General features: G+C 36.0%; 1 protein-coding gene across 8 annotated transcripts in view; it reads left to right on the top strand.

The window, feature by feature from the left end:
- Nucleotides 1–14,897, top strand: part of LOC106872580 (serine/threonine-protein kinase Nek4) — a 216,828-nt gene that overhangs the window by 75,894 nt on the left and 126,037 nt on the right. For 6 of the 8 annotated variants that reach the window (XM_052967281.1, XM_052967282.1, XM_052967283.1 and 3 more), the window contains 5 exons: nucleotides 4,473–4,569; nucleotides 9,261–9,368; nucleotides 10,020–10,177; nucleotides 11,051–11,519; nucleotides 14,747–14,839. In XM_052967281.1, coding sequence (XP_052823241.1) covers nucleotides 4,473–4,569; nucleotides 9,261–9,368; nucleotides 10,020–10,177; nucleotides 11,051–11,519; nucleotides 14,747–14,839 — 925 coding nt within the window. The remainder of the gene's footprint in view (nucleotides 1–4,472; nucleotides 4,570–9,260; nucleotides 9,369–10,019; nucleotides 10,178–11,050; nucleotides 11,520–14,746; nucleotides 14,840–14,897) is intronic. The other 2 variants (XM_052967279.1, XM_052967280.1) reach the window with 2 other exon arrangements.

Here is a 14,897-nt window from a genome sequence, read left to right on the forward strand (position 1 = left end):
CGACCCTATCGAAAGCCTTAGACTGGTCTAAATGTACCAGTGCCCCCCCCCCCTGCGCAAGAAAGTTATTCCACCCTCTCTAAGGAGTAGCATATAAGGTGGAGATTGTCATGGATCGTCCTGCCCGTGATAGCGCATGTTTGCGCTTCCCTGACAAGTCCGTCCACGACCCGCACCAACCTTTTCGCTAGCACCTTGGCCAAAATCTTTAACTCTGTGTTCAGCAGAGTTATGGGCCTGAAGTTCCCTATTTCGTCCCCCTTGCTCGGGTCCTTCCTGATCAACGTCACCACCCCTCAGCTCGCAGACTCGGGAATTCTCCTGTTCTGCTGCCAATTGGCGTAGACGCTGGCCAGCAGGTGCCCGAACAAGTCTGGCATACTTTTGTAGAATTCGTAAGGCAGACCATCGAGACCCGGCGACTTCTCCCCGGGGCATTTGCCCAGTACCTCAATCACCTCCTCGGCCATAATTGGCCCCTCACAGCACTCAGCTTCTCATGCCTACCACACAGCCACTCCTATGCCTATATGTATAAGTTTCAGAAGATATTAGAATAATGGAATAAAAGTCAGTCATAATAAGAGACTCCCAAAAATCTATTTCCTTAATTTTCAACTACTGTTTCTGGCACACACATTTACACAATTTTGATTTTGAAGAATTTAAAAAATTATTTGGAAATTATAAAGAGAAACAAATGGTAGATTTGGACTGTCTGTATTTTAAAACCACGAATTCAAAAAAAATTTTGTGTCAGATTTTTTCTCCAGAAGTTCATGGCTTCATAGGAAGAAGCATGGAAAACTGCATCAAGATAACTAATTTTCAGATTTTTTACTTACTTATAAAAAATGTAGATTTTGTAAATGAAACAAACTAGATCCTAAATAAGAAATGAATGTTTTAATATGACAAATTTTCAGATTTTTTTACATCATTTTAAAAGTGGGATGATTTTGTGACTCAAACTAACTAGATTCAAGTACAGTGAATACCATCCTCCACAATTTGCTACTCATATGAAGTACATTGTACTTCAACAATTTCTATCAGATACACTCTCTTTCTTGAGCATAAAAAATCCTCTTTCCAGGTGACAATAACTTATATGTCAGATTGTTGCACAAGTTTTAGTTGCTTTGATAAGGGAAATCAGAAAGGTTTGAAATGATTTCATTGGCATTTACTTGTACCAAAGAGCACTCTTGTGATAGACAACATGTTGATATCATAAGTGTTGCGTTGTGGAAATAAACAAAATTACCAAACTTTCATTCATAAGACCATTTATCATTTGCTTTTTTTGAGGTTTTTTTTTCATTTCAGTTAGTACATTTGTACTCCCAGTTGCATACGAGCACATATGTAAAATGACGTCCTTTATTTTTTAATCATTATCTGCTGATATCAAAATAAATAGTATATTGAAAAATGAAAATATTTTCTAGGGGGCCATTTGTGACTCCAAGGGTCAAAAGGGGGCCTTTGGCCAAAATGGGTTGAGAACCTTTGCTCTAACTCTCTGTCCTCTCCCTGTCCTACTGTGGTAGCCAAGTATCCCCTCTATAGTAAGACAACTATCTCTGTCCCTCTATTATATACTCTAACCTTTCACCTGGCTCAACAGTTACTCTCCTCAGTTCCACCCCCTCCCTTAGCAGAGAGATCTTTGTCTTGCAAGCTACTTGACAACCCTGCTAGTGCCATGTAAAAAAAAAACACCCAGTACACTCTGTAAAGCGGTTGGCATTAAGAACAGCATCCAGCTGTAGAAGCCATGCCAAAACAGACAAATGCAGCCTGATTTGCCAACTCCTGTCAAACCATCAAACCCATGCCAGCATGGAAAACAAACGTTAAGTGGTGATGATGAGTTTAACCTGACAGCTGTCTTAAGAGCAGCCAGTTTCAGTCTTGTTTTGATAAAATGTCCAGGCTCATCTCTTTGGCAGTCAAACTAAATGACCAGAACTTGGAGTTATTTTATATCATGCACTCAGTTCATCAAGAATGCTTCCTCTCCTCCTCAATGTATGTTTTGGAACTGGAGCTATTGTTGTTGAAGTTGAAAACTTTGAGAAACAACCTAAGAGAACCATATCTGTATATGAAGCTGACATTACTCTCATGATTTTGGATACTTCAGAAATTGAAGCGATTGCTGTCATTTTGAGAGAGTATCAAGTGTTCATGGTGGCACACATCATCTGGACTGAGTTGGTAGGCTTGCAACTCAGCACCTGGTAAATTCATGCTGGCCAGCAACCACTTCTATCACTGGACAGAAGGTTTTGGTAAGAAATTCAGGGTCTGGTTCAGACTGAACATCTGGGAGGAGAAAAACTGGGAAGTGGTTGTGAGTTGGGTGGGAAGTCTTACTCTGAGTTAGGTTGAGGGTAAGCTGTCCTTGAAAGGCTGGCAAAAATGGCTAATATGCATTAGCCATTTTTGCCAATTTTTATATGACTACTATATCTTATTCGAAGAAACACCTGACTAGATTGAAGTTTATGCTCTTTTACTTTGTGTGGAAGGGACAATTTCTACCATTTTGAAGAGCCGTCTGCTTCCAATATACACTCTGCTTGAAATGCAGAGACTGATCATGTACTGACATACTCAATCTCCTGTTGAGATTTTTGGATCAATATAAACCAAAATTGGAGTTTGGCATCTGGAATGTTGCCAGGCATTCACTTACTCTCTATCGGTTAGGCAACATGGTCAGGAGAAAGTTAACTCTTCTGGGTGGGTTAATAGAGTGACAATGGCCTGGGCATGATTCTGAGCATTAGTGTAGGCAGTCTGAGAAGTATCTTCTGGAAGACTTGGGGGGAAATTATGAACATTTTCTCCAAGTTCTTGGTGTGACAGGTACTTTGCCTGTTCAGGATAAGTTCTGCTAGCACAGAAGTACTTGACAGAAGCCTGCTAGCAAGGGAAGGTAAGCTAGTTTTCATCTGCCTGGTTGCAAAGGAGAGAGAGAGAGAGAGAGAGAGAGAAAGAGTGTGTGTGTGTGGTGAATATAGCTAAGTGTTAAGGATAATGTGTTTCCTGTCCAGTCAAGTATCAACTAAAGAAGAAAATGAGTGGAGAGAGAGACACTGCCTTCCAGTGTGTTTTATGAAAGATAGGTAAGAACAGCAAGCTTATGTGGCTGTAAACAGAAGGTAAGTAACTGGGAGATGACTCTGTTGAAACTTTTTATGTAATAGAGTAATCAGGGAATTTGTATGAACCTATTTTTGTTTATAATTTATTATCTCATTTTTGTTGATTTTGCCTTCTTTTTATTTGATGCAAAACCTTTCATCCTTGTATTATTCTTAATTTCTTAAAACCTTGTGTGAATAAAGATATCATTCTTCTCCTCCTTGTCATTATCATCATCACCATCATTTCATTAATATCTGCAATATTATATTACACTTTAAAGAACTCACTAAAATTTTTGACTGGAATATCCAGTAATGTCTGAATGTTATAAATGAATATTCAAGATAATTTGTCATTTGGTCACTATTGAGAGCTTCAGTTCGAACCATACTATCTGCTGTAATTTGTTTTAGACGAGATATATTAATTTTAATGCTTCATCTGATCTAACAAAAATGTACAACATTCCCATTTAATGGTTGAATGGTTGTGTAGCTCTGCTACTTGGGTCACCATTTTATAGTGGCTGTTGTTGGCTGTTCAAGTGCATGTTATTAAATGGAAAAACAGTTAGTATGAATCACCATAAGACATTTTTGTGTATGAATATATTGTTTATTCTGTGTTCACCTTTTGTGGTGGAAGCATGTAGTATGATACAAAAACATGTGTTTACATACAAAAACAGTTTAGATTTTTACTTTTGCACTAAAAGAAGTAACATAAAATAATTGTATTACAGTATGTATGGATGTGTGTAAAGAGAACAGTCATTTTGAGAATGTTTGTGTGATAAAATATCTTTGTTTATGAATCATATATCTTGTGTTGAGGTGAATAGACATGTGAGTCGCATGTGGGAGATTGCGCATGGAGCTGCAGAGAAGACATTTACATTTGTCTTTGACCGAAACCTGGCAGGAATGAGAGTTTCTGCCGTGTAGCTCAGAACGAAGCTAGTGTCTCAGAACAAGTCTACTGTATCAAAGTGAGGCTAGTGTATCAAAACAAGACTAGATGCCTCCTCGATATATTTGTCTGCTGTGCAGGTTGACTCACATATTACTATGTAAGATGTAGCTCTGCTTCAGTTGTGTTTAGGAGGACCACTTTCCTGAAAGTATATAATCTAACAGTTCATGCAAATCTTTGAGGAATTTCTTGTTCCATCTTTGCTAAAAATGAACCATACAATATGAAGAAAATAAAATAACTCAGGTCATGTTCTATCTTCTGTTTTATTGTTGTTTATATTGGTGTTATTGCTGAAATTGTGGTTGCTAACGAACGTTTCCTTCAATTCTCTATTTTAGAGTGTTAGAGAATTCAAGTGACATGGCAACTACACTGATTGGTACTCCATATTATATGAGTCCTGAACTTTTTTCTAGTAAACCCTACAATCAAAAGGTTGGTGATATGTGTATAGTATTGCTTGAAAAAGAAAAACAAACTTTTTAACTTGACTCAGCACCATCATGCTAATCCCATTTGTTACCTGCACTATCTCTCTGTGTCTCTGTCTGTCTGTCCATGTGTGTGTGTGTGCATGTTTTGTTGTGAGTCAAATATGTTTTACAAATATTTGTAGGATGTAGAAACTTTTTGAAGCAGTTTTTAGATGAATAATGTTAGTATCATTAATGTTAGTGACAGTAATGTCCGTGTCAGGAATGTTAGTGTTACCAACACTAACATAGTAGTTAGCAAGTAATGTTAATGTCAATAATGTTACTTCAGTAAAGTTATTATAGGTAAAATTATATTTCAGTAATGTTATTGTCAGAATTGTTGGCATGATTAATGGTGATGGCAGTAATGTCAGTATCTGTAATATTCATGTAGTAATGTTAGTGTAAGTAATATTAGAATCGAATCCTACAAAGGCCAATTTTACCTTTCATCTTTTCTGCGTCAACAAAAGTACCAGTCAAGTACTAGGGTTGATATAATTGAATAACATCCTCCAATAAAATTGCTAGCCTTGTGCCAAGATGTAAGAGAATATTTGAATCAATAGTTATAGTCTCAGTAATTTTTGTGTTTATAATTTTAGTGTCAGTAATTTCAATGTTAGTAATGCTAGTATAAGTAATGTTAATGTTAGTAATGTTTGTGTCAGTATTGTTAGTGTCATTAATGTTTATTTAAATATAGTATCAGTAATGATAGTATCAACATTAGTTGTATCATTAATGTTAGTATCAGTAATGTTAATGTTAGAAATATTAGTGCGCATAATGTTAGTAACATTTGTTTCATAAATGTTAGTGTCAGTAATGTGAGTGAGTAATGTTAGTTTAAGCAATATTAGTGTCACTAATTTTAGTATCAGTAATGTTAGAATCATTAAAGTTATTGTCAATGTTAGTGTTAGAATGATACTGTTTAGTATTTGTAATGTTAAAATAAGTATTGTTAGGGTCAGTAACATTAGTACCAGTAATGTTATTGACAATGATGTCACTGCTCATAATGCTGGAATCAGTTGTCTTAGCATCAAAAATGCTAGTGTAAGAATGTTAGCAACAGTAATGTTAGTATGAGTGATGTTAATATCAGTAATGTTAGGGTTTACGTTAATGTTATTGTCAATAATGTGAGTGTTACTAATATTTATGCCAGTAATATTAGTAATATCAGTGTCAGGAATATTAATGTGATGAATATTACATTAGTGACTGTAATGTTGTTATCACTTACTTTAAGATCAGTAATGTTTGTGTTAGCATCAGTGTTGTTAGTATCTGTAATGTTAGTGTTGGCAGTGTTAGAATTAGTATTGTTAGTGTCACTAATGTTAATGACAGGAATGTCAGTGTCAGTAACATTAGTTAGAAATGTTAGGATGGGTAATGTTAGTATCTGTAATGCAGTTAAATTAATGTCACTAATTTTAGTGTTAATGTTTATGTCAGTAATGTTAGTATTATTTTTGTAAACATCAATGATATTTGTATGAGTAATGTTACTATCAGAAATTTTAGTGTCAGTGATGTTGGTATCAGTAATGTTAATATCTGTATTTATAGTGTTACTAATATTAGTGTGAGTAATTCTAATGTTAGAATTGTCAGTATCATTAGTGTTCTTAATGTTAGCATCACTAATTAGTGCCACTAATGTTGGTGTAAGTAATGTTAGTATCAGTGACAGGGTTGCCAATTTAGCATATTTTATGCTAGATCTAGCATTTTTTTCAGCATTTAGCAGAAAATTTTTGAATCTAGCATATAGCAGGTTTAAAATTTTATCTAGCATTTTTCTCTGATCATGATATTTCCACAGTAGTTACCCTTTTTTCTTCTTTTTCCTCCTTTTCTACTTTTGTTAATGTATCTTATAGCCAAATTTTAGTACTATGAGCTATTGTTGAATTTTTCTTTCACTTTCTTGAAGCTTCAAATGAAAGTTTATCAAAAGGAAGTTTATCAAGTTATGAACTTTTCTAGCCCCCCCCCCCCCGACTTGGATACAGAGTGGTGCCGGTGGAGGAGGTGGGGAAGATAACTCATGTCAGCACCTGAACTCACTACACAATAATATAAATATATTTACAAAGAATGAAAGCATGGAAATCGTCCTAACAATGCTTTATTCTGTAGTGATTAGTTTTTATCATGACAGATTGACTTTCAGTTTGACAAGTAGGCCTGTGTTTTTCATGCTTGTTTTGGATTATATATCTTGTATAGAAATACAGGGGTGGCAGGGGTCTCCACCTTTATATTTCTACTTACTTTTTTTTTTTCAAGTATTGTAGTTATATCTGTGGTTTTACCAATAGATATTGAATGTAAGATTGGAAGTGAAATATGATGTTTCCAGGTTTATATCAGAACACAGTTTTGAGATTTCTGCAGATTTTACTGTTCCATTTATAAGTTGGCCACCCTGCATCTTGAATCAGTATTCTTCACCTCAAGACCTAGGCACTGCAGCTGAAAGTGATCAAATCAGTGAAATTCAAGAAATTGTTTTTCAATGCTGAATATAATTAAAGAAAGTAAATAAAAATTAAGCTTTTTGATATAATTAATCATATTTAGCATTTTTTCTACTGAAATTTAGCATAAAATTCTGATTTTAAGTTGAAAACACTGATTTTAAGTTGGCAACACTAATTTTACTTACAATGAACATCATTGTAAGTAAAATTAGTATGTGTAATGTTATTTTACATAATGTTAGTGTTAGTAATTTCAGTAATTTTATTGTGTATAGTGTTAGAAGCAGTTATGTTAATATCAATAATTTTAGTATCAGTAATATAAGTGTCAGCAATGTTAACATCACTAATGTCAGTATCACTTATGCTAATATTTGTAATGTTAGCATCAATAATATTTTTGTCTTTATCCCTTTAGCATTTAATCTGGCCATATCCTTCCCAAATTTTCTACTTGCTTTGTTCAAACCAACTAGATTTGGTCTCTCACACCTACCTTACAATGTCATTCTAAAAATAAACAATCACATCATTGAAATCTCAAAGCTAGGAGAATAATGATTAATTCAAAATGATGTGAATATATAAGCATTACCTTTGACAGAGTAATCTGAATGCCAAAGGGGTATTATTAGTGTCAATAATGTTAATGTCAGTAATGTCAGTGTCTATAATGCTACTATCAGAATGGTTACTTTGAGTAATGTTATTGCCAATAATATTAGTGTCACTAATGCTAGTGTCAGTAATATTGATTTCAAATTTTGGTACAAGGCTAGCAATTTTGGGGGAGTGAGTAAGTAAAATTACATTGACTCCGGTACTCAACTGGTACTTATTTCATCAACCCAGAAAAGATGAAAGGCAAAGTCGACCTTGGTGGAATTTGAACTTAGAACATGAAGATGGATGAAATGCTGCTAAGCATTTCACCCAGCATGCTAATGATTCTGCAAGTTCACCATCTTACTAGCGTCAGTAATAGCATCAGTATAAGCATACTGATGTGGAGGCGCAATGGCCCAGTGGTTAGGGCAGCGGACTTGCGATCATAGGATCGCGGTTTCGATTCCCAGACCGGACATTGTGAGTGTTTATTGAGCGAAAACACCTAAAGCTCCACGAGGCTCTGGCAGGGGATGGTGGCGAACCCTGCTGTACTCTTTCACCACAACTTTCTCTCACTCTTACTTCCTGTTTCTGTTGTGCCTGTAATTCAAAGGGTCAGCCTTGTCACACTGTGTCACACTGAATATCCCCGAGAACTATGTTAAGGGTACACGTGTCTGTGGAGTGCTCAACCACTTGCATGTTAATTTCACGAGCAGGCTGTTCTGTTGATTGGATCAACTGGAATCCTCGACGTCGTAAGCGATGGAGTGCCAACAACAAAAAAAGCACACTGACACGTTGTTGCCTTTAATTTTAGTATTATTGTCAGTAATGTTCATAATGGTAGTGTTAGGATGAGTAATGATAGTATTAAATGTTTGTATCACTAAATCCGAAGAACTTGTGCAAATTTAAATAGAGCTTCACTATGGGTTAAATAAGAATTAAGAATGTAAACACATTCCTTCTATACTTTTGATGCACTGAAAAAAGTAAGAGAATCTCCTGATGGACTATTTCACAGTTTCTTGACCACTTTCAAGGAAGATATACCCATCCTTCTTCCCTAATGACCAGTACAGATCAGTTGCATTCAAAGTAATCATGAATCAAGCTAGCAGATTAGTGGATAGCCTAATTTGTATGTTTGTGCTTTTGACTGAACCTCATTAGAGCTTAAACTTCCTTGTGGGTTAAATAAAAAGAAGCACGTAAACACATACCTTCTATATTATTGATGTGCAGCAAAAAGGAAGTGGGATCTGCTATTAAACTGTTTCACAGTTTGTTAACTTGCAATGAGCAGTTTGAATGGCTATTTATTGCTTCAGCTGAATGCAGACTTTGTATTATGAAGAAAGAAAATGGACTATATATCAGCGAGAATATTAATGAGGTGGGATGAAGGTCATTAATTCTAGTAAATATTCTAAAAACCTATTCTTGTATCCATGCATGTATTTTAACCATGTAGTTGCATACAGACAAACTGTTATTTAACTTCCATTTAATTTTTATATTTGTAATTTCTTTCTTGCAGTCTGATGTTTGGGCATTAGGCTGCTGTGTATACGAGATGACTACATTACGACATGCCTTCAATGCAAGAGATATGAATTCTTTAGCTTTCAAGATTCTCAGTGGGAAGGTAATATATATATATATATATATATATGGATAAATAGATAGATAGATAGATAGATAGATAGACAGATAGATAGATCATCAGTGGATCATATATGGATGTGAAACTATTGGTCACTCTATGACCAGACATATATTTAACTTCATGTAAATGTATAAAAATATTTGTACTTCAGTTTTCACCCTTTGCATCAATTAGTCAATGACTTATCCTTCTCATAAAAGCAGTAAATTGGAACAATGGAACAAGTAAAGCATCAACCAAACATTTTATAGTATGCAGATTCCATTTACATTTGAGGTTAAATCTTATCAGTGAAATAGAGAGGTATCCTGAACTTTTGTCTGAACATGTGAGAAAAGATGTTGGATGTTGTGGCAGAAAAGCAGGTACAAAGAAAGGAGCATAGCAATACCAACAAACCAATGAAGTCATACTGACGTGACCTTTGCAACAGAGAATATCACTTCTTTTTAGCCATAAATGATATTGTTTCTAAAAGATTAACACTATATCAAGGATGTTGCACTTGATGGTCATGACCAAAGGGAGATAATAATAAAGTAAATACTTTACCATGAGCTCCAACATTCTCATGCACCACACATTACAACAACTCTTGTTTGTTAAATGATGAATTATTTATTGTTATAGCTACCGCCAATGCCACAACTCTATAGCAGTGAATTAGTTCAGTTGATACAGAACATGCTTCACCAGGATCCAAGCAGGCGGCCATCTGTCAGCAGACTTCTTCGAATGAGTTATGTAAAAAAAAACATTGCCCTGTTCTTGGAAGAAACTCGTAAAAGGTAAATACCATCAAACAAACAAAGTTTGCATATTGATTTATTGTCAAAAAACAAGTAAATTTGTATGTAAAGTTGATGTTTACAGGCTTCTGTGATTCATTGGCTTCATTGACTTGCTTAATCTTAAGATTTAATGTGTCATTTACACTGATGTCACCCTGTATTTCTTGCATACATGCTTGCTTGTTAATTCATTTTACCTTTAAACTGACTTGATTTAGACAAATGAAAACATGATTGCACTGAAATAATAAAATGAAAATGACCAAATAAATATTATATTGGAGCACCTGCTCATGGGTCATGAATTTAAATTTTCTGAAGGCATTTCATTGAGTTTCTGGTAGAACTTGAATCTATATTGTCACAGCTTATTCGATTATCAGGAATAGAAACTAAATCATTTGAGAATAATGCTTATGACAGTTTGATGTGTTATATGTACATAGGAAAATTTGTTTCTTGTCATCTTTGCATTGTGAAACCAGCTTTTTGAGTCCTAAGTGATATTTATGACTGTGATACCAATTATAATGGTGGAGAGTAAAATACTGGTGGTTGAGAAGCTAGAAGTTCCATATACATGCCTGAATTTGGAGGAAAACCCAGTTCTGAAATCTGACATTGAAAAGTTTCTGTCCTTTTTAAAGAAGGCTCATGCTTTAGCCTGTTATCACTAGAGTAGAAGTAGAAGATTTCTTTTTTTCACCTCTGATTGTATACTGAAGCTGTATCAAGGTAGGTTGTGTGGCATAGTATGTTACATGCTAACGTTAAACTGTTTTATCAGTTTGTTGCTGTTGCCTTGTCTTTACTATCAAGCACTATATTACTAATATTCTGCATTAAAAATCATATTCTGTCTGTTTTCAGTCGTCGACCATTACCACCTACTCCAGATAAAACAGCTAAAGCAGTATCTTCCTTGCCATCTTCATCATCTTACTCAGCACATCCTCATTCACATAAGCAATACTGCAATCCATCTGTTGCTAAAAAGGACCAATTAGATGGTAGAGCAAATCACTCTTCTGCTAAAGTTGTTCATCCTGATGTTGAATCTATAGAAATAGATTCACAGAATACTATGATCAATGATACTCTGCCTGTTCAAGTAATACACAATAAGGAAATAGCTGCAAAAATAGAAAACGAAGCTGAAAATGAGTGTAGTAGTTCTTCACATACAAATTCAATATCTGAAGAGCATTCTTTATCACCAAATTCTAGTATTATCTCATTATCTTCATCAACTCAGTCCAGTTTAAATGAATGTGCCTCAGCAATGGAAGAAAGTGACTCAGGAACTCAAGACACAGTTATTAAAAATACTGTTATTCAGGTTAGTAAATACTTCAACTGAGTTTCTGTCTCATCATCATCATCATCATTTAACATCTGTTTTCCATGCTGGCATGGGTTAGATGGTTTGACTGGAGCTGGTAAGCCAGAGAGCTGCACCAGGCTTCAGTCTGTTTTGACTTGGTTTCTATGATTGGTTGCTCTTCCTAACACCAACTACTCTACAGGGTGTACTGGGTGCCTTTTGCATGTGACTGGCATAGATGCCTTCTATGTGTCACTGGCATAGATGCCTTCTATGTGTCACTGGCCACAACCATGATTGCACTTAGCTTGATGTGTCTCCTCAACTACAGCAAATCACCAGAAGCCTCAGTCACTTGTCATTGCCTCCATGAGACTCAACAACCAAAGTTCATACCCAATTTTTCTCTCAAGACACTTACGCTCTGTTTTATGTGCACACTGACATTGCATATCCAGCAAAACATAGTAGCTTCATTTCTTTCAAGCTTTTGCATATCCTCTGCAATCATAGCCCATGTTGAAACATGACATATAGCATAGCTGTTCACACACAGGCATCATACAATCTGCCTTTTACTCTGAGGGAAAGGTCTTTTGTTATGAACAAAGGTAGAAGTTCTCTGAACTTTGCCCAGTCCATTCTTATGTTAGTAGCTATGCTCTTAAAGCTTCGTCCTTCACTGCTGACTTGGTCATCTAGTTAACAGAAGCTATCTACTACTTTTATGTATCCTAACAAGCATTTGAGGAAATCTATTTTCAGTACATTTCTAGTATTCATTGTACCTGCACATCTGCCACACACAAAGACTATTTTCTCTGTTAAGCTTCATCGTATTTCTTTATTGCCCACAAGGAGCTAAACATAGAGGGGACAAACAAAGACAAACAAAGGGATTAAGTCGATTACATTGACCCCCAGTGTGTAACTGGTACTTAATTTATTGACCCCTAAAGGATGAACGGCAAAGTGGACCTCAGCAGAATTTGAACTCAGAATGTAAAGACAGACGAAATACCACTAAGTATTTCGCCTGACATGCTAACGTTTCTGCCAGCTTGTCGCTTTCATCTTAAGCTTCATCTTATACTGCTGCATCTTTTATGTGCCCATAGCTTGCATATAAGGTACACCATATGGAGTTTCTACCTACATTTGTTCTACATATCGAGCAGTGCCATCTCCTTGAAAGGATTTGTGATTTATCTGTTTTCCTATTTACTAAGTCTTTGGTCTTTGATTCCAGACCTTGATTCTACACCTAAAATTTCTTCTCTAGTTCTGGTTGTAATTCAGCTATAAGAACAAAATAATCAGCATAGAGGAGCTCTCAAGGGTAGCCCACTTAAATTCCTTTGTTATGACCTGGAGAGCTCTGATGAACAAGAGAAAGCTGAGAACCAATCTTTGGTGGACTGTACACTGAATTCATTGCTATATTTGTTGCCAAATTTCACCTTACCGGCAACATCCCTGTACATGGCTTGTACAGCTCTCACCAACTGCTCATTACCCCTTCCGCATTGACCTCTACATAAGGAAGTGAAGGGACCCTGTCAAAGGCTTTCTCCATGTTAACAAAAGCCAAGTACAAAGGTTTATTTCAGCTAACTACTTCTCCTGCAGCTGCCTTCCCAGGAGTATAGCATCAGTGGTGCTTCACTCTAGCACAAAACCAAACTGCATCTCATCTAGATTTACTCTCTACCTAATTAGTTGACCTTCTTTGTAACTTTCATGACCTGGTCCAGCAATTTGATACCTCTATAATTATTTTTGTCTAAGGCATCATCTTTACTTTTGTAGCATTTGTCTATAATGCTACTACACCAGTCATTAGGTATGACTCCCTTGTGGACTACCTAATTAACTATATGAGTAACTAGACCATATCCCACTCCACCAGATATTTTAAGCATCTCAGTGGTGATTCTTGATGGACCAGGGGCTTTCCCTGTCTTCATATTCTTAATTGCTTTATCTACTAAGCTACTGTCTATTCAGATAGCTGGTCCATCTGTTGGATCCACATTAGGCATATTCTTCTTCTCCCATGTGTTTTCTACATTTAGCAGCCTTTCATAGTGGCACTTCAAAGCCGCTTTCTTTGCAGAATCACCAACTGCAAGTGAACCATCATCCATGTGAATGCACTTCTCTCCAACAACATGATTTTCCCTGACACATTGTTTTGCAAACAGCAACACCTCAAGCCACTGGTCCTCATGCTGCAGAACATTGGCAAGCTACTTCCTTTCTGCTTCTCCTCTGGCTTCGCATCTAGCTACTTTATATAGTTCTTTGCTACCATCACCCTTCCAGTCCTGTTGAACATTTATAAACCTAAGGTATATTGAATTTAAAATATGGAAGATATTAACTTAAGACAAGGATACTTTAAAACCTTTTATGAGTTGAAATCTTTCTGATGAAAATAATACCTTGTTTGAGTTGTATCATCATCATCATCTTTTAATGCCCATGTTCCATACTGGCATAGGTTGGATGATTTGATAGGATTTGATAGTTCTGTGCATTGCATCATGCTTCAATGTCTGCTTTGGCAGGATTTCTACAGCTGAATGCCCTTCCTAATATCATCCATGTTACAGAGCATACTGGATGTTATTTTTGTGGCACCAGTACCAGTGAGCTTGCCATGCAGTTTGCAAGGCTAAGTTCCTTTTTAACTGAGTGGTGCTACAATGGAGAGAGAGAGAGAGTAGGCTTTATACTAGGTGATGAGAGGTTAAAATATGAAAGATACAAGAACAGAACAGGTTTCTTGTAGAGGACTATAAAGTTGTTCCTACTATAGAAGAGTTGGTGTAAGTAACTGAGGTTGGGCTGGGAAGAGAGGTAAAATAGTGGTGATGAAGTGTCAGGTTGAGCTCTGAACTACAAGAAGGTGAATGGGAAGAGTGGGGATGAGTAGAGGTTGCAAGAATGTATGAGGAAGGTGAGGGATGGTTTGAGATGGGGAATGACTGAAGGAGTGAGTATAATGAACAACAAGGGCTAAAAAGTGGTTGATTATAAATAGATGGAGGTGAAGGTAGAGAAAATTGGGTGATGTTTGTAAAAATTGGGTAAGGTTGATAGGTGGATGTAGTGAATAGTAGATAAGGGGATAGTTGTTGGGGTGGGGGGGAGGTAAGGGCGAAGAGAAGCATTAAGCTAATGTGTTAAAAGTCTTATTCTCCTCAAATTACTTAAGAATGATTTTTATATTTTTTCAGCAAGATGAAGAAAAAGTGAAAGATGCAGCTGGTTCTAAGGGAAAATTTATGCCTTTAAATATTCAAAATGGAACAGAGTCAATTATGAAGAAGGTACTCCAGGAAAAGTTCTTCAATGTTTTTTTAAAATCTGGTTTGAGAAAAAAAATAT

This window comes from Octopus bimaculoides, chromosome 4 (genome assembly GCF_001194135.2).
Source record: "Octopus bimaculoides isolate UCB-OBI-ISO-001 chromosome 4, ASM119413v2, whole genome shotgun sequence".
NCBI lineage: Eukaryota > Metazoa > Mollusca > Cephalopoda > Octopoda > Octopodidae > Octopus > Octopus bimaculoides.